This window comes from Myxocyprinus asiaticus, chromosome 37, assembly GCF_019703515.2.
Source record: "Myxocyprinus asiaticus isolate MX2 ecotype Aquarium Trade chromosome 37, UBuf_Myxa_2, whole genome shotgun sequence".
Classification (NCBI taxonomy): domain Eukaryota; kingdom Metazoa; phylum Chordata; class Actinopteri; order Cypriniformes; family Catostomidae; genus Myxocyprinus; species Myxocyprinus asiaticus.
The window spans coordinates 38,665,075-38,692,435 of record NC_059380.1 but is presented as its reverse complement, the minus strand read 5'-3'; the positions used below and the strand labels follow the sequence as shown (position 1 = coordinate 38,692,435).

The 27,361-nt window shown below is 38.3% G+C and overlaps 1 protein-coding gene across 1 annotated transcript in view; it reads left to right on the top strand.

Moving 5' to 3' along the window:
• LOC127427847 (multiple epidermal growth factor-like domains protein 6) overlaps positions 1 to 27,361 on the top strand; it is a 133,542-nt gene that overhangs the window by 87,348 nt on the left and 18,833 nt on the right. Inside the window, exons 13-28 of the mRNA XM_051675678.1 lie at positions 3,109 to 3,273; positions 3,366 to 3,497; positions 3,576 to 3,704; positions 4,825 to 4,953; positions 6,929 to 7,063; positions 7,392 to 7,526; positions 8,039 to 8,164; positions 9,341 to 9,472; positions 9,599 to 9,727; positions 10,164 to 10,292; positions 11,284 to 11,412; positions 11,638 to 11,766; positions 12,616 to 12,744; positions 15,578 to 15,706; positions 19,952 to 20,080; positions 21,318 to 21,446. Coding sequence (XP_051531638.1) covers positions 3,109 to 3,273; positions 3,366 to 3,497; positions 3,576 to 3,704; positions 4,825 to 4,953; positions 6,929 to 7,063; positions 7,392 to 7,526; positions 8,039 to 8,164; positions 9,341 to 9,472; positions 9,599 to 9,727; positions 10,164 to 10,292; positions 11,284 to 11,412; positions 11,638 to 11,766; positions 12,616 to 12,744; positions 15,578 to 15,706; positions 19,952 to 20,080; positions 21,318 to 21,446 — 2,115 coding nt within the window. The remainder of the gene's footprint in view (positions 1 to 3,108; positions 3,274 to 3,365; positions 3,498 to 3,575; positions 3,705 to 4,824; positions 4,954 to 6,928; positions 7,064 to 7,391; positions 7,527 to 8,038; positions 8,165 to 9,340; positions 9,473 to 9,598; positions 9,728 to 10,163; positions 10,293 to 11,283; positions 11,413 to 11,637; positions 11,767 to 12,615; positions 12,745 to 15,577; positions 15,707 to 19,951; positions 20,081 to 21,317; positions 21,447 to 27,361) is intronic.

Below are 27,361 nucleotides of genomic sequence, written 5' to 3'. Positions count from 1 at the left end.
ATAGAGAATAGAATAGAACAGCTAAGAAACATAGAATAAAATAGCTCTGAAATACATATTGACTACAATGGAATAGCTCTTAAATATACAGTATAGAATAGAATAGTTCTGGAATACATATTGAGTAGAATAGAATAAAAAAGAATAGATCTAAAATACATATAGAATAGAATAGAATAGAATAGAATAGCTCAAAATATATGTTTAATGGAATAAAATAGCTTTGAAATACATACTGACCACAATCTACAAACAATAATAGTTCCGGTATATATACGGAATAGAATTTAATAAAATAGAACAGATCTAAAATTGATAGAAAACATTCCCTGTCTTCGGTCAGTTAGGATCACTATTTTAAGAATGTGAAATGTCAGAATAATAGTAGAGAGAATGATTTGTTTCAGCTTTTATTTCCAGTGGGTCAGAAGTTTCCATACACTTTGTTAGTATTTGGTAGAATTGCCTTTAAATTGTTTAACTTGAGTCAAATGTTTTGTGTAGCCTTCCACAAGCTTCTCTCAATAATTTGCTGGAATTTTGCCCCATTCCTCCAGACAGAACTGGTGTAACTGTGTCAGGTTTGTTGGCCTCCTTGCTCGCACATGCTTTTTCAGTTCTGCCCACAAATTTTCTATCGGATTGAGGTCAGGGCTTTGTGACGGCCACTCCAATACCTTGACTTTGTTGTCCTTAAGCCATTTTGCCACAATTTTGGAGGTATGCTTGGGGTCATTGTCCATTTGGAAGACCCATTTGTGACCGAGCTTTAACTTCATGGTCTTGAGATGTAGCTTCAATATACCCACATAATTTTCCTTCCTCATGATGCCATCAATTTAGTGAAGTGTACCAGTCCCTCCTGCAGCAAAGCACCCCCACAACATGATGCTGCCACCCCCATGTTTCACGGTTGGGATGGTGTTCTTCGGCTTGCAAGCATTACCCTTTTACCTCCAAACACAACGATGGTCATTATGGCCAAAGAGTTACATTTTTGTTTCATCAGACCAGAGGACATTTCTCCCAAACGAAAGATCTTTGTCTCCATGTGCACTTGCAGACTGTAATCTGGCTTTTTTATGGCGGTTTTGGAGCAGTGACTTCTTCCTTGCTGAGCAGCCTTTCAGGTTATGTCGATATAGGATTCGTTTTACTGTGGATATAGATACTTGTCTACCTGTTTCCTCCAGCATCTTCACAAGGTCCTTTGCTGTTGTTCTGGGATTGATTTGCACTTTTTGCACCAAACTTCGTTCATCTCTAGGAAACAGAGTGTGTCTCCTTCCTGAGCAGTATGATGGCTGTGTGGGCCCATGGTGTTTATATTTGCATACTGTTGTTTGTACAGATGAACGTGGTACCTTCAGGCATTTGGAAATTGCTCCCGAGGATGAACTAGACAGAACAGATATATATATATATATATATACACTGGTGGCCAAAAGTTTGGAATAATGTACAGATTTTGCTCTTATGGAAAGAAATTGGTACTTTTATTCACCAAAGTGGCATTCAACTAATCACAATGTATAGTCATGACATTAATAACGTGAAAAATTATTATTACAATTTGAAGAAATGTTCAGAACTTCTTAAACTTCTTCAAACAGTTCTCATCAAAAAATCATCCACGTGCAGCAATGACAGCTTTGCAGATCCTTGTTATTCTAGCTGTCAGTTTGTCCAGATACTCAGGTGACATTTCACCCCACACTTCCTGTAGCACTTGCCATAGATGTGGCTGTCTTGTCGGGCACTTCTCACGCACCTTACAGTCTAACTGATCCCACAAAAGCTCAATGGGGTTAAGATCCATAACACTCCATTTATCTGTTGTCCAATGTCTGTGTTTCTTTGCCCACTCTAACCTTTTCTTTTTGTTTTTCTGTTTCAAAAGTGGCTTTTTCTCTGCAATTCTTCTCATAAGGCCTGCACCGCTGAGTCTTCTCTTTACTGTTGTACATGAAACTGGTGTTGAGCGGGTAGAATTCAATGAAGCTGTCAGCTGAGGACATGTGAGGCATCTATTTCTCAAACTAGAGACTCTGATGTACTTATCCTCTTGTTTAGTTGTACATCTGGTCTTCCACATCTCTTTCTGTCCTTGTTAGAGCCAGTTGTCCTTTGTCTTTTAAGACTGTAGTGTACACCTTTGTATGAAATCTTCAGTTTCAATTACAATTTCAAGCATTGTATAGTCTTTATTCCTCAAAACAATGATTGACTGATGAGTTTCTAGAGAAAGCTGTTTCTTTTTTGCCATTTTTGACCCAATATTGACCTTAAGCCATGCCAGTCTATTGCATGCTGTGGCAACTCAAAAACAAACACAAAGACAATGTTAAGCTTCATTTAATGAACCAAATAGCTTTTAACTGTGTTTGATATAATGGCAAGTGATTTTCTAGTACCAAATTAGTAATTTAGCATGATTACTCAAGGATAAGGTGTTGGAGTGATGGCTGCTGGAAATGAGGCCTGTCTAGATTTGATAAAAAATGACTTTTTTCAAATAGTGATGGTGCTGTTTTTTACATCAGTAATGTCCTGACTATACTTTATGATCAGTTGAATGCCACTTTGGTGAATTAAAATAACAATTTCCTTCCGAAACAGCAAATTCTGTACATTATTCCAAACATTTGGCCACCAGTATATATATATATATATATAGCACATATAATAGCTCTGTAATACATACTGAATAGAATAAAATAGACTAGAATAAATATATATTACAAATAGAATAGAATAGCTCAAAATGTATTTAAAATGGAATAGAATTTTCATAAAAGTTTATGGAGAGAGCATTTTTTTTAATTTAGAATACCATGCACTGATAAATCGCTCACAATAAGAATTACAAATACGTGCATTACAGAAGTAAATAAAGAGGTTAGATAATCGATCAGATAGCAAAAACAACTGGTTTAAATCTATGGGTCAGAGAGAGGCGGAACAAGACATTATGTCTAGCTTATGGCAGTTTTTTACACAGTAAAATGCCACAATAGTGTAGAATATATCCCCTTTAGAATAAAACTTATCTTGAAACCAAACATGTTTATTCATGTGTGTATCTGTGTGTATGATTGTTGCTCTCAGCTCTGGAGGATGCAGTGGAGGCTCTGAGCAGCGGTCAGACAGTGGAACAACTACAACCACAGTTAACTATCCTGCAGGATTATGAGCAAGTTCTGGAGAGATATGATGACTATGAGGAGGATGCTGGGGAACTGAGAGCTGAGAACACACTAGCTGAGAAATTCAGTGAGAACATTAAAGCTTAGATCCAAAAATCTGTATGATGCATAATCGGAATATGATGAAATTTCCAATTCATTCTTGTCTCTTCTCTGCAGTCTGTTTGAATGAGTCGTTCGGCTTTGACTGCAGTCTGTCATGTGAGGACTGTGGTAATGGTGGAGTGTGCAACATACACAGAAACGCATGTGTCTGTCCTGATGGATGGACTGGAATCATCTGTAATGAGAGTGAGTGAAAGATATGTCTTGTGTACTGATCACAATTGCATTCTTAAATTGATTTTTGTATGTTTGTGTGTTATTCAGCGTGTCCTGATGGCTGGTTTGGCAGGAACTGTTCGTTCATCTGTAAGTGTAGTAATGGTGGTGTGTGTGATCCGGTCACTGGCAGCTGCCGATGTCCACCAGGAGTCAGTGGAGATCTGTGTCAGAACGGTCAGTTTATATTTATGTTAAGATTATAGTTTATAATGATGCCACCGCAACCAACTTTTCTGACAAAATATAATAAATATACTATGACTATCACAAATGTTGCTATAAATACATATAGTGAAATGTTAGCATAAATAAATTAGGGTAAATATATATTTATTGATGTAAAATTAATGTAAATGAAAATGATGTGAAATGAAAAACAACATGAAATATTTTATGTCCACATTGTAAAAAAAAAGTTTTTTACTTCATTGTATTATCCTAAACATGAGATTAAATATTTATTTAACTTTTAGTGTCAGATAAACTGAAACACTTTCACCTATCAAAGTTAATAATATTGGATCTACAGAAATAATTTTTGCTTTGTTATTTTTAATTGTTGTATGAACAGACATATTGCTGAACAGACATACAATTAATCTGAACGCCAGTATCTTAAATGTAAACTTAGAGGTTCATATACAGTACAGAAGCTGATACATTATACTTCACTTAATTCCCTGTTGATATTTAAAGGTGCAATATATACAGTATATAGGCTATATACTGTATGTGTACATATATCATTATTATTATTTTTTTTTTATGTATTTGTTTTGCTAATTGCTAAACTTTTAAACAGATAAAAAAAAATAGTAAAAGTAGAATAGTATTACTAGTATTACTAATAGTATAATACAAGTACAGAGCATTTGTATTAAAATAAATAGGAAAATTTAGAACACCAAATATTCCGGATGGAGAAGAGGAAGTCCAACCTTACAGGTAAAACAGCTAATAACGCGTAATGCAATAACGCTAATGCGCATTAGCTGAACCAGCCTGAAAAATAGCGTTGTTTTTTTTTTTTAGCATGATCAGAGCTAAAGAAGCACAATATATGACACCACTCTTGATTTGAAATATGTGCATTGATCAGAATCTTGACCAACAGTTTTAGAGATTTCAGTCTTTAGGCTGTTCTTTTATGTGGCTTGTATCCATAGAAAAAAGTTGCCCGGGAGCATTCCAAAGATTGCCGCCGAGTGGACTGACTTGCCTTACCATGTTATGATTATAGAGTGATTATAGAGTATATATACAGAATGTGTGAATTTTCTTTTCTTTCATTCAGGTTGTCCTAAGGGTCTCTATGGAAAGTTTTGTAATAAGAAGTGTAATTGTGCTAATAAAGGACGTTGTCATCGCACGTATGGGGCGTGTCTGTGTGACCCAGGACTTTATGGACGATTCTGCCACCTGCGTGAGTAAATACTCTGTACTAATCTTTTTATTTTTATTATTCTAATAAATCTCTGCTTTAAAATCAGTGCCAGACTCTTGTGTAATAATAGGGTCCAATTACCAAGGTGCATTAGATTTTTGACCATTTTAGCTGTGCCATCATAACAAACTAGAGGTTGACCAATAGTTAATTTTGCTGATACCATAACTAATGCTGCCTTCATGTAATATCGGAATTATCCTACTTCCCACTTCTGAAGTGGTAATTACGAATACGTTGTGTTCACATGCTTTGTTGTCAGAAAGAATAGGAAATATGGATGATGCCAGGTTCATTCGTTCATTCATATATCTTGAGGAACTTTTATTTTGACACCATAATACATATCACCAAAGTCTTTCTAGCAAGTCAGTCCACTGTCAGCCATCTTTGTAATGCTCTCAGGAGGCTATTTCCAGTCATGCCAGTGCAGCTCCTATCTATTTGAATGGAGAAATACCAAAATCTCAAAAACAGTTGGTCAACGTTAAGATCAAAGAACATATTTCAAATCAGCAATAAAATCTGACAATACAGGTATCATAAATCGTGATTGTTTACCTCATATTACGCTAAAACATTTCCTGGCTTGTATAGCTAATGCACATGTGTGTTCTAGAGTTGATTGACAAGTGGTGTCTGTATCTAAAAGGTGATTGGCTCTTTTAACTGTAAGGTGGGTCTTCCTTTCTACAGTGGGCGCTCAGAGCTCTTTGGTTGAGCGTTCCAATTGCTACCATTTTAATAGGAGTGACCCATCTCTGCTAAATGATCTCTGATATCACTCAGCTTGCTGATGAAAATGAAATTTTGGTCAAATACAAGCTATTTTCATGCTGTAAAAATGTACAACATGCATAGAATGGTTGCTGATATACATAAATGAATATGACTAAAATTAGCTAACAACAATTAGCTGTATTTAGAAAAATGAAAAAAACCCGTCATTCACTACAGAAACTGAACTCTCCTACGCCATGTTGAAAGTTTAGGACTCCTCCCATCTCGGAAACTCAGGTATCAAAATTATCTCCGAGTTTCTCAGTAGTAATTATGACTTGAGTGGTCATTCATGTGCAACTTCCGAGTGGGAAACACTTATTTACGATAATTTCGATAACACGTGAAGGCAGCATAACTAAGGTGGTGGAAAAGGCAGATAGTTATAGACCGATTAACTAGCCGATAGACTTTAAAATTGCTAAAAACTAATAGAATTTACTATGACAGGCAAAGACATGGAAGTTATAAGATTCCAACATGAATAAAATCTCAAATGCAGTTTACTGTTCAACCAAAAATTCCAATATTAACCAGGAACATTTTTTGATTTTGTGCATAACGTGGGATTTTAACTATTAGACAAGCCCGAAACACACCGGCAACTCTTATTATGAAGTGATGGAGACTTGGCTCCATTACAATGCTCTATAATTAAGTAGGTTATTTACCAAATTAAGGTTTGTATAGCTTATACAGTACAGTATATTCCCCAGATGAAGGGTTTTGTTTATATATATTCCACCGGATGTTTAATGAGGAATAAGGTTTATTACTATTCACAAGATATGATATTTTGGATACTTATACTGTAGAACCAAGCCCGTTCTAACTGTAGAATCATCTAGCGCCAGCCACAGAGGAATATAGAGGAATAATAAATAAAAAAAACTATCGGCAACTATCAGCGTAGATTTTGTCCTATAACCGATAGTTCCAAAAAGTGACTATCGGCACTAATTAATCGCTAAAACTGATATTTTGGTCTGCCTCTATTACTAATCCACTATTAACTTTATTCAGACCCTTGTACAACTGTTTTCTCTGTTAAGTCGTCCATTTGTGTCTATTTCTGTCCGTTTACTTTCTCTAATACAAAATAATTACATGACACTGACAACGATACCTTCCTAGTTTTAACTTCGTCTTCTGCCTTTCTTCTATGTTCATGTAGCATGTCCTAAGTGGATGTTTGGACCGGGCTGCTCTGAAGAGTGTCAGTGTGTCCAGCAGAACAGTGTAGAGTGTGACCGTCGTCATGGCGCCTGCATCTGCAAACCAGGTTACCAGGGCGACACCTGCAAAGAAGGTCCGTGTGCACAACGAAGGTCTTAACTGACTGTAGCATTTCAAATTATGAACTCAGAGTGCAACCTAAAGTTTTATCGATGTAAAGAGTTCAAATATTTGCAACAAGTACACATTGATCCTTTCCGTTGCAGCTTTTTACGTAAATAAAAAATAGTTATATCCGAAAAACATCAGCAACATAAACTGTATGCAAGTTTGATCATGGTCAGAGATGCCAATGTGAGTTTCGGCAAATCATTTATTGTTAACGTTTGTGTTCATAGACCAACTACTGAACAAAACTCAATATTTCTCCTGTAAATATCATCATTTGTTTTTTCTTGTAGAGTGTCAATCAGGCTTTTACGGCTCTGGGTGTGACATGAAGTGCTCTTGCCCATCTGGAGTCACCTGTGATCATGTGACCGGGGCGTGTCAACCCCATTGTCCACCTGGAAAACGAGGAGAGAAATGTGATCAAGGTTAATAAAGTCAAAATATACATTAGAGGGTACATATAGAAGTATATAATGTGTCCATACTAGTGATAGACCGATATATCGGCCAGCCCAATTAATCGGCCGATATTTGCTATTATCGTATCGGCAGATAACCTGGTTCGCTTGGACGATTAACAGAAGTGTTAACTTTCCCTTGTGCCAGTTCCAAAATCTACAAATTGATTTGTCAATGGAGAGTCAACACTTTATACTTCCAAGGTTTTTTTTTTCTTTTCATGTTCATACTAATTTGAGTAAATATTGCATAAAATAAGTGTTTGTTTTACTAAAGAAATGTTGTGTACATCTGATTTGCTGTTGTTAAATTGTATTATGTTTATCTGCATTTATATCAGCCATCCTGCACTCTAGATATCAGTATCAGCCATTGAGAAACCTACATCACTGGTCTATACAATAAGGTTGTGTGATTGTCATATTATTCACTGGTTATGTTGAAAAATTGTCATATTGTTTGTTTTTTACTGTCATAGATTGTGTTGATGGGAGATTTGGGATTGGCTGCTCTCAGTCATGTGACTGCTCAGGGGCACCGTGTGACAAGATCACTGGCCATTGCTTGTGTCCCCTTGGAACATTTGGACAATGCTGTGAGAGAGGTGAAATTACAGGACAGATTACGGCATGCGCTTATATAACATCACATGTCAGTGGCGCACCTTTTGTACTCCCGCCCACAGTGAAATATCATTGGTCCAATATCCTCTTCAAATACTTCATAACTGTTTTAAAAAAAACATCAATTATGTTCTGATTGTGAGACATATTACAGCATTTTGAGTGTGGAGAGACAAGATTTCTTGTTTAGACCGAGCTATAAAACTTCAGAATTTGAATTACAGTTCAGCCGATAGTGGATTTTGCCAATACGATAACTGAGGCGGTAGAAAAGGCAGATAACCGATTAATCGATAACTGATAGTTTTTTAAATCAGACATAGATGCTACAAGAGTCCACAAAGAATAAAATCCCAGATGCAGTTTACTGTTCAACCAAAATCCCAATAATAACCAGAAAAAAGTAAAAATTTGGTGTATAATGTGGGATTTTTAACTATAAACAAGCCTGAAACAAACCAGGGACTCTTATTTTGAAAAGACAGATATTTGGCTCCACAATGCTCTATTTTTTTTATAATTTTAATTGTATTTATTTATCACACATTATACATTTGCACATATACAGTGAAATTTTTTTTTTTTTTTTTTTTTTTTTATACATATCCCAGCTAGGCTGGGATCAGAGCACAGGGTCAGCCATGATACAGTGCCCCTGGAGCAGATAGGGTCAATGGTCTTGCTTAAGGGCCCAACAGTGGCATCTTGGCGGTGCTGGGGCTTGAACCCCCAACCTTCTGATCAGTAACCCAGAGCCTTAACCACTGAGCCACCACTGCCCCCTCTACATTGCATAAACACTCGATAATCAGAATAACAAAATATATTGAAGTGAGGATCAAAATTTGGATGAAAGTTGTCAATGATGACAGATTTACATTTTAGTGATTGCTTTCAAGTTCAGCTCTGCCACTGTTATTAGAAATGTAGAATCCTCCAGCGCTGTCCACAGGTAAACATGGAGGAATAAAAAACAAACTTTATTGGCATGGATTTTTGCAGGTAACTGATAGTTCCAAAAAGCAGCTATCGACACCGATTAAGCAGTAAAACCCATATACCATGTCTACCTCTAATTTGAACATTTTAAAATAGAAAATTAGCTCATTACATTTTTAAGAAATACAATTGAAACAGATATTATCTTTCCATATCAGAGTGTGCTGATGGACGTTGGGGTTTTGAGTGTCGGGAAACATGTCCAGCTTGTGAGAATGGAGGACGTTGTGACAAACGTAATGGCACGTGCATCTGTCCGCCTGGATACATCGGCAGATTCTGCCAAAACTGTGAGTCGAGCTGGAAAAACTGCTATTAGTTCTTTGTGCTTCTCAAATGGAGATTATTTTGAAAGATTCAGTGTTTAGTGAAGCTACATTATCTGTATGTGTATGTGTATATGTGTGTGTGTTTAGTGTGTCCCATGGGTCGGTTTGGTCAGGGTTGTCAGCTCAAATGTTCATGTGATAACGGAGATCGCTGTGATGCTGTAAGCGGGCGATGCTCATGCCCATCTGGCTGGATGGGACACAACTGCAGGAAAGGTACTACTGTATTTAACAATACATTCACGGGGTGGCATATTATACAATGGAGATTTCACTTCATTCCAGTCTAAAAATACACAATATAGTAACAGCTATGATGCATTACAGCTTTTAATCTTGTTACTGTGTATGTCACTGTGCAGCACCCAACTATTAACCTCTTCTAGAAGAAAGATAGCATTTAAAGGAATGTTCCAGAATCAATACAAGTTAGGCTCAGTCGAGAGCATTTGTGGCATAATGTTGATTACCACAAAAATGGATTTCGACCCGTCCCTCGTTTTCTTTAAAAAATGCAAGCAAGCGAGTCAAAATTAGTTTTTGTGGTAATCAACATCATGCCACAAATGCTGTTGATGGAGCCTATCTTGTATTGAACCTGGAATATTCCTTATATGAATTTACTTAATAAAATGATGTATACCTCTGTCAGCCTGTGATGTTGGCCACTGGGGTGTGGACTGTGCAAGTGTGTGTGTTTGTAAAAACACTGACCAGTGTGATGCTCAGACGGGACGCTGTCACTGTGAGGCGGGATTCACAGGACCACAATGTGACCAGAGTGAGTGAGAAAACACACACTTTACCCTAACACACATTTAGATTATTGAATGTGGATATGAGTGTTTGAAGTCATCATGGAAGAGTGTCCTCAACCCCTTTTACTTCTGTAATGTGTCGTATTTCCAACCAAAAATAAGAGGACTTATGTTACGTGGACTGATGAATTGTGCTCAATAACTGTATTAAGACTAATTATGGTAAATTTTGATTTCATGTTGAAAATAAATAATGCAAAATACATTGAAATTCATAATAACTGGCCAAATCTGCCCTTTCAAATTAAAGATATAGTTCACCCAAGAATTTAAATTCTCTCATCATTTACTCACCCTCATGCCATCCCAGATGTGTATGACTGTCTTTCTTCTGCTGAACACAAATTAAGATTTTTAGAAGAATATCTCAGCTCTGTAGGTCCATACAATGCAAGTGAATGGTGATCAGACCTTTGTAGACTCCAGTGTTTAAATCCATATCTTCAGATGCTATATAATAAGTGGGTGAAAAACAGAACAATATTTAAGTCCTTCTTTTACTCTAAATCTCCACTTTCACTTTCTCTTTTACATCTGAAAGTCACATGTTGTGCCTGTTTAGTTTCACTTTCACATCTGAAATTAAAGTTAAACTGGAAATTTAGAGTAAAAAAAGGACTTAAATATTGTTCTGTTTCTCATCCACACATTATTTAACCTCTTAATGTTTCCTTTTTGTGATTTTTGGAGCTTCAAAGAATGGTTCTGGTCACCATTCACTTGCATTGAATGGACCTACAGAGCTGAAATATTTTTCTAAAAATCTTCATTTGTGTTCTGCAGAAGAAAGAAAGTCATACATATCTGGGATGGCATGAGAGTGAGTAAATGATAATAGACTTTTCATTTTTGAGTGAACTATCCCTTTAATTTAGCTCTGCATGGTATTTAAAAATGTGTTTTAATGGTGTTTGTGTAAGTATTTGTATAAGAGATGTGGCATCTGTGTCCCAGAATGTCCTGCTGGTTCTTTTGGACTGGGCTGTAAGCATCGCTGTCAGTGTGACAATCAGGCGTCATGTGATCATGTGGGCGGAGCTTGTACCTGTAAGGTTGGCTGGACTGGAACCTTCTGTGAAAAGCGTAAGTCCACCAGTACAGTTAGACAGAATTTGTTAACTTATTTTAAAGGGACAGTTCACCCAAAAAACTGTAAATTCTGTTGTCATTTACTCATCCTCATGTTGTTCCAAATGCATATGACTTTCCTTCTTCCATGGGACACAAAAGGAGATGTTTGGTTTTTGTTCCATACAATGAAAGTGAATGGTGACTGAGCTGTCATTCTGTTTCTGTGTGTGTCCACAGCTTGTCCACAGGGATTCTATGGTCTGGAGTGTCAACAGAAGTGTGTGTGTATGAACGGGGGTGTCTGTAACCACATCAGTGGAGAATGTTCCTGTCTGCCAGGGTGGATTGGCACACATTGTAACCAAAGTGAGCATATACAGTACATAAAAAAATTACTTAAAGCGAGCCAAATTATACATTAGTCCTTGAAATCCATAAGTGGTTCCTAAGGTCCACTTAGAATGTTAATCAAGGTTTCTTGCAACAGTTACAATTTAGATTTACACAGCCACTTTCCACCATTTCTCTGACCCTAACAATTAAACAGACTGTTTTTGTGACCCGTTAAAGGAATATTCCGGGTTCAATACAAGTTAAGCTCAATCGACAGCATTTGTGGCATAATGTTGATTACCACAAAAAATGATTTTGACTCGTCCCTCCTTAAAAAAAAGCAAAAATCTGTGTTACAGTCAGGCACTTACTATGGAGGTGAATGGGGCTAATCCGTAAACGTTAAAATACTCTGTTTCAAAAGTATAGCCACAAGACGTAAACAATATGCAGGTTAACTTGATTTTAGTGTGATAAAATCGCTTACTAACCTTCTTTGTATAAAGTTCTATCCGATTTTACAACTTCGTTGCCATGACGACATAATGCTGTTAACACAGCGATTACGACGGTTTAAACAACTTTACAGCTCAAATAATACACAAGTATTAATAGAGGAATTCATGTAAGTGCTTATATAAAATTAAAGGCTTCACATTTCTGCTATTAAACCTTCTAAAAATTGGCCCCATTCACTTTCACTTCCAATTAGAAAATGTATTTTCTAAATAGGAAAGAAAACTTGCAGAGCTGCAGTATGCAAACCCCTACAAAGCAGATCTTGAATACACTTTGATTATAGTTTCTCATACCACAAATAAACCCTCTCATTACTAAATTTCTATGTGATGCTTATACTGTATCTCTCTGTTTCATCTGTAGCATGTCCTGTTGGATTGTATGGAGAGCGCTGTTCTCAGGTCTGTGTTTGTCACAATAACAGCAGCTGTAATGCAGTGACCGGTCAGTGTGAATGCACTGCAGGGTGGACAGGTGACTGCTGCTCACAGCGTAAGATTCAACCACATCAATACAATTTGTTCTAGTTGAATTTTGTAGTAATGATCATCCACTATAGGCTTATTAATGGCAGATACCAATATCTAGATAACAGAAAGCTGATATATATATTGATATATGCTATGCAATATAATGATGGCAAATGAGACATAGACCTACACAAAATATCTGAAAGAATTTACTGAAATACAGTATGTACTGAAAATCCACACCAAAGAATTTGAAAACAGAAAATGCATTGACAAGTCTTGAAACAATAAGGATTTTGCATACTACAATTAGAACACCCCATCAGCACCCTGTCCCTTTGCATAATTGTTAATTCAATATTTTGGCTTATTCTGATTATGGTTTCAGCTTCCAGTAAGGTCAGAAACATACTTTATATGCAGGTGCGCAAATGAAGATGCAAATGCTTGTCCAACGCATGGCAAGCGCATGGTCCTGTTGAACATACTTAATATTTCGGAATGTGTTTCAGGCTTAGGGTCCGTTCCGACTGACATTTAGTTCTGACGTCCATTTAGTGCATGTTAACATAGAAAAAACGAATTAAAAACAGCAGATGAATACAAAAAACCTTCGGTGTGAACGGCCCATAAGAATATAGTACCCTGAATTGGCTCCATATAATGTAATTTAAAATCCATTCCATATTTACATTTTACATTTACATTTATGCATTTGGCAGACACTTTTATCCAAAGCGACTTATAGTGTAATTGTTACAGGGACAATACCCCCAGAGCAACCTAGAGTTAAGTGCCTTGCTCAAGGACACAATGGTGGTGGCTGTGGGGATCGAACCAGTTATGTGCTTTAGCCCACTTCCAAAAGAATCAATTCAATTAAATGGTTCATTTTTCCAAATTCCCAAATTGTTCCAATTTTCCAAAGGTACATACAAGAAAGAGAGGACGGTTTAGGTGGTACTCCCATGGCTTCATTGGTGCCTTCGCAATACAGTGTGTCAAATGAAGCATTTTGTGATGTTACAGCGCTACTCGATGGAAGATGTAGCTCGTAACTAGAAAAGCTACACTATTGTGAGAATAGCTGAGCTACTTTCACGCTACTGAAAAATGTAGTTAAAGATAGTAGCATCACTACATTTAGCTAGTTACTCCCCAACACTGATGTAAACATACAGACGTTTTTGTACTTTGTGCTGCCGGAACATGTTTTTTCAGTGTCTTGCGCAGGAGAGCAACATTTTTTTAAGATGCCATGTCAGATTAAAAAGAACGTCAACTTTTAAAAGCGCATCTCGAGACACATATGTAACTTTGAGACGCATAATCCATGGCAAGGTGTGCGTTAAACTATTTTAACGCACAATGTGGAGGCAAAGAGGCGTGGTTGCCTCCAGAAAGTGCATTCAAATCATTTAACGCAAAAAGTGTAGCTTTTATAGTGGATTATCCTGCTTATATCATGGCCACTTGCCAGCATTGATTACTTACAGCTGTCATAGATTTTTACAGTGCAAATTTTGACAGGAAGAATAACAATAACAGTTAACTTTATCTATGGGTCATTAGATTTAGAGTTCTGCCTGTTTTAAATCAGACACAGAGATAAAGTAGTGCGGTTATATCACAGTTTTTTGGAAACCAAATACTCTTTAAAAACTGTGAATTTAAATACTCAGTCCAGAAATAATAATAGCCACATAATTTAGAAAGGTTGGCACTCCTCAGAACATGCAAGATTTAATTCATATTCTTTGCCATTTTCACATTAATGAGGAAAAACTAGCATTGCTGATGTGACAGTTGTAAAAATAGCACTTACTTTACAAGATGAGGAGAAAACTATCCAAAATGCTCTAATCCTGCAGACTGTGACCTCTGTGACATCCATATAGTATCCATTAAGGCTGCATGATTTGTTGAATTAAGAATAAAATCACGATGTGGCCTTGCACGATTACAAAACAGCAAAAGGCTGTGTTATGAAACAGTCTCTATTCATTCACAGCTTCAGTCAGTGATGTGTGATCGCGGGGCGCCCTCTAGTGCACATGTTGAGCAGTGCAGCAATTTTAGATGATGTTTATCATTTTACAATATACTGTAAATCGTCTTGCCTCGTCTTGTCGGACAGCGAAAGATGCATTTGATGGATCCCGGTAACCTTCTCTCCCCCTCCATTCAAAACAGCTGAATGTCAAACCATACTTTCCTCACAAGCATTTTGGGTGAGTAATACGGGGCTGATGAACACTGCTGTCTTTTCCGTGTTTTCTGTAGCACTTCGCTGCTGATTATAGACAGCACTGCATGACTTGATGATGTTGTTTTGTGATGTGACAGTTAATCCCAGCTCTGAGACTATATTCGCATCCGGAGGTTGTTTGAACAGAGGCATAAAACTCTTGCAATGTCTCATTACGGAGGATCGCAGAGTAGGCACATTAATATAGAACGATGATTAAAATTGACTAGAACTACCTGTGCATTAAATGGTTTTAACGCACGCATTCCATCCAGTCAGAATCGAGTATTCAAACAGACCATGGTATAAGTTCTGTTAAATGTGTTAAGCTACATCTAGCCTTTTTTAGCACAAGAATGCATCCGGTCTGAACAGTTGGAGGACAATAACCAACCTAAAGTTTGCATACTCAGGAAAACATGCTTCATAATGCTTAATGACGGGGACATGATGGATAAATAAGTCTGCAAAGTCGGCTACTCTTAAAGGAAACCAGCATTTTTCATGTCACGATTTGGCCTATATACTTTGAATGTCTTAAGCATTAGATGAGCATTTGCAGTGGGTTATTCTCTTTTTTTTATTGGTTCTTCCCCCCAAACCCCAGAATGTTCCTCAGGATTCTTCGGGGTGGGCTGTGCTCAGAGGTGTCTGTGCCAGAATGGCGGTGTGTGTGACCCTGTGAATGGCCGATGCTTTTGCCCCAGCGGCTGGACGGGTGCTGCCTGTGAACTGGGTGAGTGAGACTGAGAGAGACTGGTCTTTAGACTTATGCTTGTTGTTACACAAACCCACTAAAACATTCAGTGCATTTGACACCATATTTGGTTTAGCTAGCAACGTGCCAAACTAATCTGCTCAGATCAGATGATATTTTATTTGCTTTGAGACAAATACCTGGAATTTTCAGATAGTCTGTTTGTTCTACTTGCAGTCTGAGGTTTGATTTAAATAAATACTCTGCGTATAATATGTACGCTGTTAATTTCACATAAGATAATTGACATTAGAAAGTAATGTGTACTGACAGGTAACACTGGATTCCAGTGCTGACTCTGTGGAAAATCTGGTCCACTTGGCACCTTATTCTGATTAAAAACCTCCCACTTAGAAAGGCAAAGACTGTCTGATTGACATGTAAAATAACCAACTAAAGTTTTGTTTTTGTCCCATTTAAGTGCAAGGCTGTCAGAAATAGTCAAAACCACAATAATAGATTGGTCTGCATCTTGTTCAGCTTGATCACATGGGAAATCGACACGTTGCTTCCGAAAGCTCATGTTCCCTGAATTACTGATAAGCGCAATCCCCCATCAGAGATTTTTGAATTAATTTGAGCATGAACACATTTCCCACTAGTGCTACTGATAGTGTGAGCAACCTCCGAGACATGGGTTCTGGTCCTGTGGGAACAAGGAAGTAAACACGCTCATGTAAACAATGGTGACCGCATTTTAGAAGTTGAATTTTCACACTAAAATTGCATTTGTACTCCACTGATGGTTAGGTTTAGGGTTGTGGTTTGGGTTAGGGAGTAGTGCAAATCACATATGCATTCCTGTTTACTGTATAATGTCATTAACTACTAAAAATACAATTAACTTTTGGTGTCACTCTGGGCAGGGCCATAACCACAATATATATTGAGGGGGACAAGTCCCCCCCAATAATCAGATATGGCCAAATTGTCCCCCCCCAGTAATTGATATCCTTGTTGCTGTTTTGCTGCAGTCCATTATACATCACTGTCTAGTTGTCATTAAGTTGTTGCAGGAATAACATAATGATTTAAAAAAGTTACATTTTTAACTTGCTCAGTAGTCTAACACCACTCGTCAATGTCATTTGAGATAGCCAATCAAAACGATGAAGGCGGGAGTCGCAGGACTCAAGTTTCAGAAGCTAAGCGGAAACCTCATGGATTATTCCAGCGTCGCACATCAGCAAGCAGTTCAGATTAAGAGAGTTTGTGTCATGTGAGATGAAATTATCTAACTAAACCTGCAATATTTGACCACTGTTTTATGATTAAAATGTTGTACCAATCGAAAGTCATTTCCAAGAGTGTAAACCATTCACCATTTGGCAAAATTTGCCGTTTTGAATTGAAAATATTGAATATACAGTATGTGATTCAGATGCCATTCATAATTGTGAATGTGAAAACATTAATGTAACAGTTTCCAGCATATCAGGCTTAAGACAAAGAGCAAATGTGTGTACATTGTAAAGGAATTGAATGAATGAAGTAATCTGGCAGGTTTTTGAAGGAGCTTTCTAGAAACTTCACTTTCTTTATGTCTTTAATTAATTCTGAATTTTGTACAGCATCTCCTAAGATTCTTCTTTTTATTCTGAGTAGGTCTTGTGAGATCTGTGCTAAAAAAAAAATATGAGCCACCAGTTAAAGGAATAGTTCACCTAAAAATGGAAAATGTACTTTTACTCACTCATTTACTCACCTTTATGTTGTTCAAAACCCATATGCTGTTACTTTTTCTTTGAAAAATAAAAATAGATATTTTAAGCAGCTCTATTCCATAGAATAACAGTTTATAGTGAGCAGGAGCTGTCAAGCTTAATTAAAGGTTCAGTATACAGACATCATAACAGTAGTCCATATGATAAGTGCACTATATTCCAAGCTTTCTGGGTCCATAGAAAAGCTTAGTGTAGTATGGACTACTTTTATGGTATTTTAATTATGTTTTTTTTTTCTCTCTCTTTGGACCTTGACAGCAGTGGTCAATATGAAGTGTTTTTGTGAGTAAAAGAGCAGCGTTCGGGTTCTCGAAGAAAATATTGTATTAAGATTCTACTGGGGAAAAAAACACAATGAAGCATAACTTGAGGGCAGTAAATAATGTTGTGTGTTTTCTTTTTGCTAGCCAGCTCATCATGTCATTTTACAGATACATCAGTGATGAAAAGAAATTCAAATTATATTCATCTTTTCTTTGATACAGCACAAAAAAAGAAAGAAAAGATGACTGAAACAGGCATATTGCTAGCAATGCAGACAATGTTTGTCTTTAAAAAAAAAAAAAAAAAAAAAAAAAAACACCTTTTAAAACCAAAAATTATAAAATTTTGGTCGCATTTAAAAACCTTTTAACACATTTAAAGCCTTTATTCAGAAAATTATAATTTTATCACCTTTACTATTTTAAAAGACCGAGGACCATTATATTTGTGACCTCAACACCTGCGACCCCCCACCCCCAAAATGGTTTGATCCCCCCCAATGTTCAAGACATAGTTACGGCTTTGACTCTGGGGACATTTCACTTGGTAACTGGAGCTCTAATGTGCCCATACGTGCAACAACACTTTCAACTTCAGCCACTGGGGGGCAGTGATTAGAATTTCAGTAAACAAATACTGATTTCAGCTGAAGAACTTCCCTTACAAAAATCGAGTGTTCATGGCAAGTTTGCTACAAACTGATTATATTCACATGCAAATGAGCTTTGTGGCAAACTTGCAGCAAATTGTCCATTGTTGCCAAAGGTTTGCTGCAAGGTTCACCACAACCGGTGAAGAGCTGCATACATCTGGCAAACATTTGCTGCGAATCACAAGCTCATTTGTATGTGAAAATAACGAGTGGCAAATATTTGGCTAGTATGCCAGAACTCTTAAACAGGACTTTTTTAAAGGGTTCACGGTGGGATTAGTCTGACTAATTATACAGACAGTACTGAAGGAAGTACTGGAAATGTGTGAAGACTTTCTGTCTGTCCAAAAGTTCAGATTATTTTACAGACATCATTTAGAAAACAAATCAGACTATACATTTCTGCCGGAAAATATGTACTTGCTACTAAGTGCTTCAAACAAGCAGAATGGTGCGTAAAGTCAGATAATCATATTAAGCCATTGCAACACTAGCCGATTTTCCCAGTGATTTTCAGGTGTGAGCTTTATTTACATAATCGCCGGCCAGGCAGAGGAAGACAAAGCGTGCATTAGCGTCTCTCAGCAGGTGGACTCCCTGGTGAATTAATGGTTCCAGCAATGGAGAAAAGGATCCAACGTGACAGGAAAAATCTTTCTGTTGCCGAGGCAGGCACTTGTGTTCTTGTCAAGTGACCAGTGAGCTTCTTCTGAAGAACTGACAAGACGTCAAGCTGATCTGAGCATTTTCATCGCTGCATATCATCACAAACGCTGATTGTAATCCAAAGTGATTCTGTCACCAAGTGTTTTTCCATGCTAAAATGACTAATGAAATCAGAAAGCGGATGCACAACAGTCTGCTTTTTATTGAACGTAATTTCTTACTCACTGAAGGCTGCACATGGACATTCGCGTTCTACGGCATGCCTCGAGGGGATAAATACAGTATTGAGTACTTTCACATGGTAAAGTTACTCCATGAATCACATCCTCAATCACTCTTTTACAGTTGTTTATGCTCACGCAGTAATCCTGTTGTTATTTCGGTGAACTCAACATGAAAGGGAATCAGAGAGAGAGAGAGTTGCTGTGAGTCGGTATGTTTGCTCCCCCTCCACCATACTTAATTGACAAGTGTGTCATACCTCCAATTGAAGAGAGCGAGATCTCGGCAAAACAGTATGCATGTGTGACAAGTTGTTTTCCCCCCATCTTCTGTTGTTCATTGGTGGAGTAAAAATAAAAAAAAATGATCAGGCTTTATTGTGTCTGAAATGTCTAGTTTCTAATAAGTCATTTATTTCTTGATATGAAGTCCTTGTTTATTTAAGAAGTGTTGTATAAAAGCTGTTGTAAATAATTATTATAAAATGGCTTTGAACATGGCTCATCCAATCAGATGTTAGAGCAGAAACTATCTGTTACATAATTAACAAAGTTATTGTAATACAAGGCTAATGAAATGAGGAAACTTTCTCAAGAAGGCCTATATTTTAGACATTTCTTGACTTTTTTTTAATAGACATTTTAGAGCTTTTTCATGATATGTTGTCTCTTTGTTTGTGTGCATCTGTACTCTCAGAATGTCCAGCGGGTCGGTTCGGGTCAGATTGTCAGGACATGTGCGAATGTGAGAATGGAGGTCAGTGTGACAGACAGACGGGTCAGTGTGTTTGTCAGCCGGGCTGGACCGGAGAACACTGTGAGAATGGTAAGAACCAAACCTGGAAGATCTAAAGACCCCATGAAATCATAATTGGAGTTTTGTGGCTTTTAGTTCCTACCTGTTAGCTTTGAGGTCATCTGTATATTAACGTACTCCTAAAGTTGCCAAATAAACTTTATCAGACAAACAGATTTATAATGTACAGTCTTTCTTTTCTGGTAAAAAGGACCAAAAACATCTATGGTTCATCTTGCACTCAGTGAGGTATATACAAATTTTTGTCCAATCAAATGCTCTACAAAATGAGAATGTCCCTCCCCCTAATACCACCCGTCACCAACTAGCAAAAGCAAGTACAATGCAGCCTTTGTTAGAAGAATAGTTCACCCAAAAATTCAAATTATCTCATCATTTACTCACCCTCATGCCATCCCAGATATGTATGACTTTCTTTCTTCTGCAGAACACAAATGAAGATTTTTAGAAAAGTATTTCAGCTCTGTAGGTCCATACAATGCAAGTGAATGTTGACCAAAACTTTGAAGCTTCAAAAAGCACATAAAGGCAGCATAGAAGTAATCCATACGACTTCAGTGGTTCAATGTGTTCTGAAGCGATCCGATTGGTTTTGGGTGAAAACAGACCAAAATATTACTCCTTTATCGCAATAAATCTTGACATCAGCAGTCTCCTTGGCGATCATGATCTCAAGCGTGATTACTGCTTACCTAGCGCCATTTAGTGCTCTGTGCATGCATCAAGCACTAAGAAGTGTAATTGAGCTTGAAATCATGATTGTGCCTAGAGACTGCAATGGCATGATGTACAGTGAAAAAAGAAGTTATATTTTGGTCTGTTCTCAACTAAACACTGATTGGATCACTTCAGAAGACATGGATTTACCCACTGGAGGCTTATGGATTGCTTTTATCCTGCCTTTATTTGCTTTTTGGAGCTTTAAAGTTTTGGTCAACATTCACTTGTATTGTATGGACCAACAGAGCTGAAATACTCATACATATCTGAGATGGCGTGAGGGTGGGTAAATGATGAGAGAATTTACATTTCTGGGTGAACTATCCCTTTAAATACTGTTTAGAACTTACAAAGATACAGAGGCTTTGGCTGCTTCTATTGGTCAGGCATTGGTGATGTTCAGTGGAACGATTTGATTGATTTCAATGGTTTAATGTCAGGATAATAAAATTTCAAATTCTACAATCAACAAAAGTCCACAGGAGGCTCCCACCATGATATCTGTTTGTGTGTTTATTTTTGTCAGTGTGTGTATCAGGACGGTTTGGATCAGGCTGTGAGGGTCAGTGTGAGTGTGAGCACAGCGCCCCTTGTCATCATGTGAGCGGAGTGTGTTTATGTCCTGCAGGATGGAGAGGAAGGCGCTGTGAGAAAGGTCAGTTTGATATTCAGTTCAGTGTCACTTTTTTTAATGTCCAGGATGAAGGACGGTAGATGTTGCTGCGTGAATGATGCTCTTTACATAGCTGATTCGGATTGGCATGTGATTTCTTATATTAAAGGAATATTCTGGGTTCAATACAAGTTAAGCTCCATCGACAGCATTTGTGGCATAACTGTGATTAGCACAAAAAATAATTTTGACTTGCCTCTCCTTTTCTTTAAAAAAAGCACATATCTGGTTTAGAGTGAGGCACTTAGAATGGAAGTGAATGTGGATGTGTGTGTTCACTTACTAACGATTTTGTGTAGTTATATACAATTTTACAACCTTGTTGCCATGACGATGGAATGTCAACAAACTGTAAACCCTAAAGCATCTGTAAAAATGATGATTTAAACAACTTTACAGCTCAAATAATACATGAGTTTTACAGAAGAATTCATGTAATTGCTTTTATAAAATTATAAGTTTCACATTTCTGCCTTTAAACCCTCCATAAATTGGCCCCATTGATTTCCATTGTAAGTGCCTCACTGAGGGGTGAGTCAAAATACTTTTTTGTGGTAATTATATTATAACATTATGCCACAAATGCTTTCGATTAAACATGACTTGAATAGAACCCGGAATATTCCTTTAAATAACTTCAACTTCACAATCAATATTTCATATCCTTTTGTACCTACGGACTCAAGATGGCGCATACGGACTCAAGATGGCGCCGAGTATGGCTGCTGCGTTGCGAGCTCCGACACAACATAGCAATGGTTTGTTTGTTTTGTTCACAATTCTTATGTTTTTTGTCTTGGATGTTGTCTGCCTTATTGTCTACGACAGACAAACAATTTTGGACATTGGTTCAGCGATCTCACACCGAAAACCGGACTTCACATTCCTCAATGCCGACCCGCTGTTTACAAACACGCAAGCGGAGCCCTTTGTCTGGGCAGCACGGCCGCGGAAACGCAGGAGGAAAAGGGGAAACAGAGCCGGCGTTCTCATCAGAGTAAGACGCCGTGCAAATCGACCCCCGCTACCCACTATTCTACTGGCAAATGTTCAGTCTCTGGATAACAAGCTCTGCGAGCTGAAAGCGCGGATCTCTTTCCAACGAGAGACGAGGGACTGCTGCATTATCTGCCTTACGGAAACTTGGATGTCTGCGGAGATTCCAGACTCAGCCATTGAACCCGCGGGGTTCTCCATGCTCCGAGCGGACAGAGCGTAAGACCTCTCAGGTAAAACTAGAGGAGGTGGTGTATGTTTTATGATCAACAAATCCTGGTGTGATCAGAGGAACGTACATTCTATCAAGTTTTCTGTTCTCCTGATCTGGAATTTCTTATGCTTCTGTGTCGACCATTCTGGCTACCGAGGGAATTCACAGCGGTCATTATCACTGCTGTGTACATCCCCCCACAAGCCGATACAGACCAGGCACTCAAGGAACTGTACGGGATTATAAGTGAGCAGGAAACCGCGCACCCTGAGGCCGCGTTCATTGTGACCGGGGACTTTAATAAAGCCAGTTTAAAATCAGTCGCACCAAAATATCACCAGCACATTAGTTTCAACACACGAGGGGACCGGGTTTTGGACCATTGCTACTCTCCGTTCCGGGATGGCTACAAATCCCTCCCCCGCCCACCATTTGGCAAATCGGACCACTCTTCCATTCTGCTTCTGCCTGCTTACAGGCAGAAATTGAAACAGGAAGCACCCACCCTCAGAACGATCCAGTGCTGGTCGGACCAATCAGACTCTACGCTACAAGACTGTTTTGATCGCACGGACTGGGAGATGTTCCGGTCCGCCTCTGATGACGACATCGAGCTTTACGCTGATAGCGTAATGTGTTTCATCAGAATGTGCGTAGAGGAAGTGATTCCGACCAGAACTGTACGAATCTATCCGAATCAGAAGCCGTGGATCAATAGCGATGTTCGCGCGGCACTTAATGTGCGGACCTCCGCTTTTAATTCCGGGAACGCGGAGGAGCATAAACAAGCCAGTTATGCCCTCCGAAAAACTATCAAAACAGCAAAACGCCAGTACAGGAGCAAGATTGAAGGACAGTTTAACACCACCAACTCTAGAAGCATGTGGCAGGGAATTAACATCATCACGGACTTTAAAGGGAATAAAAACTCCGCCATGAACACCGCTGCATCTCTCCCGGATGAGCTAAATACTTTTTATGCTCGTTTCGAGGGAAATAACACCGCCCTCGCGGAGAGAGCTCTCACGGCCGAAGCTACAAAGGTTAGTTCACTCTCCGTCTCTGTAGCGGATGTAACCCGATCCTTCCGACGGGTGAATATCCGCAAAGCCACGGGTCCAGACGGCATTCCGGGCCGCGTCATCAGAGCGTACGCGAACCAGCTGGCTGGTGTTTTTACGGACATTTTCAACCTTTCCCTCTCTTTGTCTGTAGTCCCCACATGCTTTAAAACATCCACCTTTGTGCCTGTTCCAAAACAATCAAAAATAACTTGTTTAAATGACTGGCGTCCTGTTGCTCTGACCCCCATCATCAGCAAATGCTTTGAGAGACTAATCAGAGATTACATCTGCTCTGTCTTGCCACTCAATCTTGACCCGCTGCAGTTTGCTTACCGCAACAACCGCTCCACTGATGATGCCATTGCATCTACAATACACACTGCTCTCTCCCACCTGGAAAAAAAGAACACTTATGTGAAAATGTTGTTTGTAGACTACAGCTCAGCATTCAACACCATAGTGCCCTCCAAGCTAGATGAGAAACTCCGGGCTCTGGGCTTAAACAGCTCGCTGTGCAGCTGGATCCTGGACTTCCTGTCAAGCAGACGCCAGGTGGTTAGAATGGGCAACAACATCTCCTCATCACTGACCCTCAACACTGGAGCCCCGCAGGGCTGTGTTCTCAGCCCACTACTGTATTCCTTGTACACACATGACTGTGTGGCAACACATAACTCCAATGCCATCATTAAGTTTGCTGATGACACGACGGTGGTAGGTCTGATCACTGACAATGATGAAACAGCCTACAGAGAGGAGGTGCACACTCTGACACACTGGTGTCAGGAGCACAACCTCTCCCTCAACGTCAGTAAGACAAAGGAGCTTGTGGTGGACTTCAGAAGAAAAGACAGAGAACACAGTCCCATCACCATCAATGGAGCACCAGTGGAGAGAGTCAGCAGCTTCAAGTTCCTGGGTGTCCACATCACTGAGGAACTCACATGGTCCATCCACACTGAAGTCGTTGTGAAGAAGGCTCATCAGCACCTCTTCTTCCTGAGACGGCTGATGAAGTTTGGAATGAACCGCCACATCCTCACACGGTTCTACACCTGCACTGTGGAGAGCATCCTGACTGGCTGCATCTCCGCCTGGTACGGCAATAGCACCACCCACAACCGCAAAGCACTGCAAAGGGTGGTGCGAACTGCCAAACACATCATCGGAGGTGAGCTTCCCTCCCTCCAGGAAATATATACAAGGCGGTGTGTGAAAAAAGCTCGGAGGATCATCAGAGACTCGAGCCACTCGAGCCATGGGCTGTTCTCACTGCTACCATCAGGTAGGCGGTATCGCAGCATCAGGACCCGCACCAGCCAACTCCATGATAGCTTCTTCCCCCAAGCAATCAGACTTCTGAACTCTTGATCTCCCACGATCAAAATACATCAGCCCTGCACTTTATTACTCTTACTCTTATATCTCACACCGGACTGTCATAAATTATATTATTATTATTATATTATGTTCTCTCTTAACAACTGACTATCAACCGACAGCCTGAATGTCAATACAGTACAATACTGTACATTCTATATATATATACTTTTTTATATATATTTTAATTTTTAATTTTTATTGAATAATGTGTATCTATATAGTATCTATATAGTAAAAAAAAAAAAAAAAAAAAAAAAAAAAAAAAACAGCATATTGTATACTGTACAGTGTATGTTATTATTTGTATATTGTTGAGTGTAATTATGTGTATAACAGATGTTTAAATTGTGTTGTGTTAATTTGATGTTTTAAGTTGTGTAATTATGTATAACAGATGTTTAAATTGTGTTGTGTTAATTTGATGTTTTAAGTTGAGTGTAATTATGTGTATAACAGATGCTTAAATTGTGTTGTGTTAATTTGATGTTTTAAGTTGAGTGTAATTATGTGTATAACAGATGTTTAAATTGTGTTGTGTTAATTTGATGTTTTAAGTTGAGTGTAATTATGTATAACAGATGTTTAATTGTGTTGTGTTAATTTGATGTTATTGTAAATTGGTATATGTCTCATCACTGTCACGACTGCTATGTTGATCGGAACTGCACCCAAGAATTTCACACACCATTGCACTTGTGTATATGGCTGTGTGACAATAAAGTGATTTGATTTGATTTGATTTGACATACACAGTTATTAAATAGTAGTTATAATAATAATACATTTTATTTGTAATGTGCTTTTCACACATCCAAAGTGCTACAATGGAAGCATATATCCATATATACACATGTACATAAACATATATATACATACACACGCATATACTGTACATACTGTATAACACAGAAACATAAGCACAACACTGAGGAAAATGAAAAAGAATAGCATGAACACCAAAGCAGAACGAAGTACATAATATAAGTCAGCAGCCATATCTCCCTGCAGCTCTTGCCTGGTTGCCCTCTAAGGGAGACCTCCTGGGGAAAACTAAGGTTGCTGCTGGGAGGCCAGCAGGGGGTGCTATGTGGGTCCCAATGCCCCAATATAGTGATGGGGACACCATACTGTAAAAAATAATGAGATGTAGAACCAAGGTCCTGACTCTCTGCGGTCATTAAAAATTCCAGGACACTTCTCGAAAATAGTAGGGGAGTAACCCCGGTATCCTGGCCAAATTCCACACATTGGCCCTTATCTATCATGGCCTCCTAATAATCCCCATCCCTGAATTGGCTACATCACTCTACTCTTTCCTCTCCACCAATAGCTGGTGTGTGGTGAGCGTACTGGTGCACTATGGTTGCCATCGCATCATCCAGGTGGATGCTGCACACTGCTGGTGGGTGAGGACATTCCCCCTATACTACGTAAAGCACTTTGAGTGCCTAGAAAAGCACTATTTATATGTAAGGAATTATTATTATTATTATTTTAAAAATAACAGAACATGACAATAAGCAAGGAAATAAATATAATAAAACAGCAATTAGAAGATCACCCTGTTGAGGTTTCATTTGCAATATAATAATGACAGGCTGACATTACATTATCACTTACTTATTATGTGAATAACAATGCCATTTTTGATGCAATTTATTTAAGAGTTGAAAGAAATTATCTTTAGTGATGTCTATTGTTTGTAATAAAAGATATATTGTTGAATATATTGGTATTGGGCATTATTATTATTAATTCATTATTTATAAATAATTTATTATTTAGCATGGGTCTGACCAGACCAATATTGGAAGCATATCGATTTTTTTTATTTTTGAAATAGTAACATAAAAAACATACAATTATTTCTCTGCTATTGATCAGCCAAAATTTTGTTCTGGAAAACCCCTGTGGCAGATTTGCCACTCGTTATTTTCATTTTATGTAAATGAGCTTTGCGACAAACTTCATTGTTGCCACACGATTGCCACAGAAGTGTTTGCCAGTGGCGGAAAATTGCCCATTGTTGCCACAGGTTTGCTGCAGGTTCATCACGACCAGTGAAGAGTTGCAAACTTCTGGCAAACATTTGCAGCGAATCACAAGCTCATTTGCATGTGAAAATAATAAGTGGCAAATTTGCGGCACCTCTTGTAAGACCTTACACCTTTTGTAAGAGATACACTTGTTTGAGGATTTGTGTCTGTAATGGCTGTTCGTCCATATGTTTTGTGTCTCTC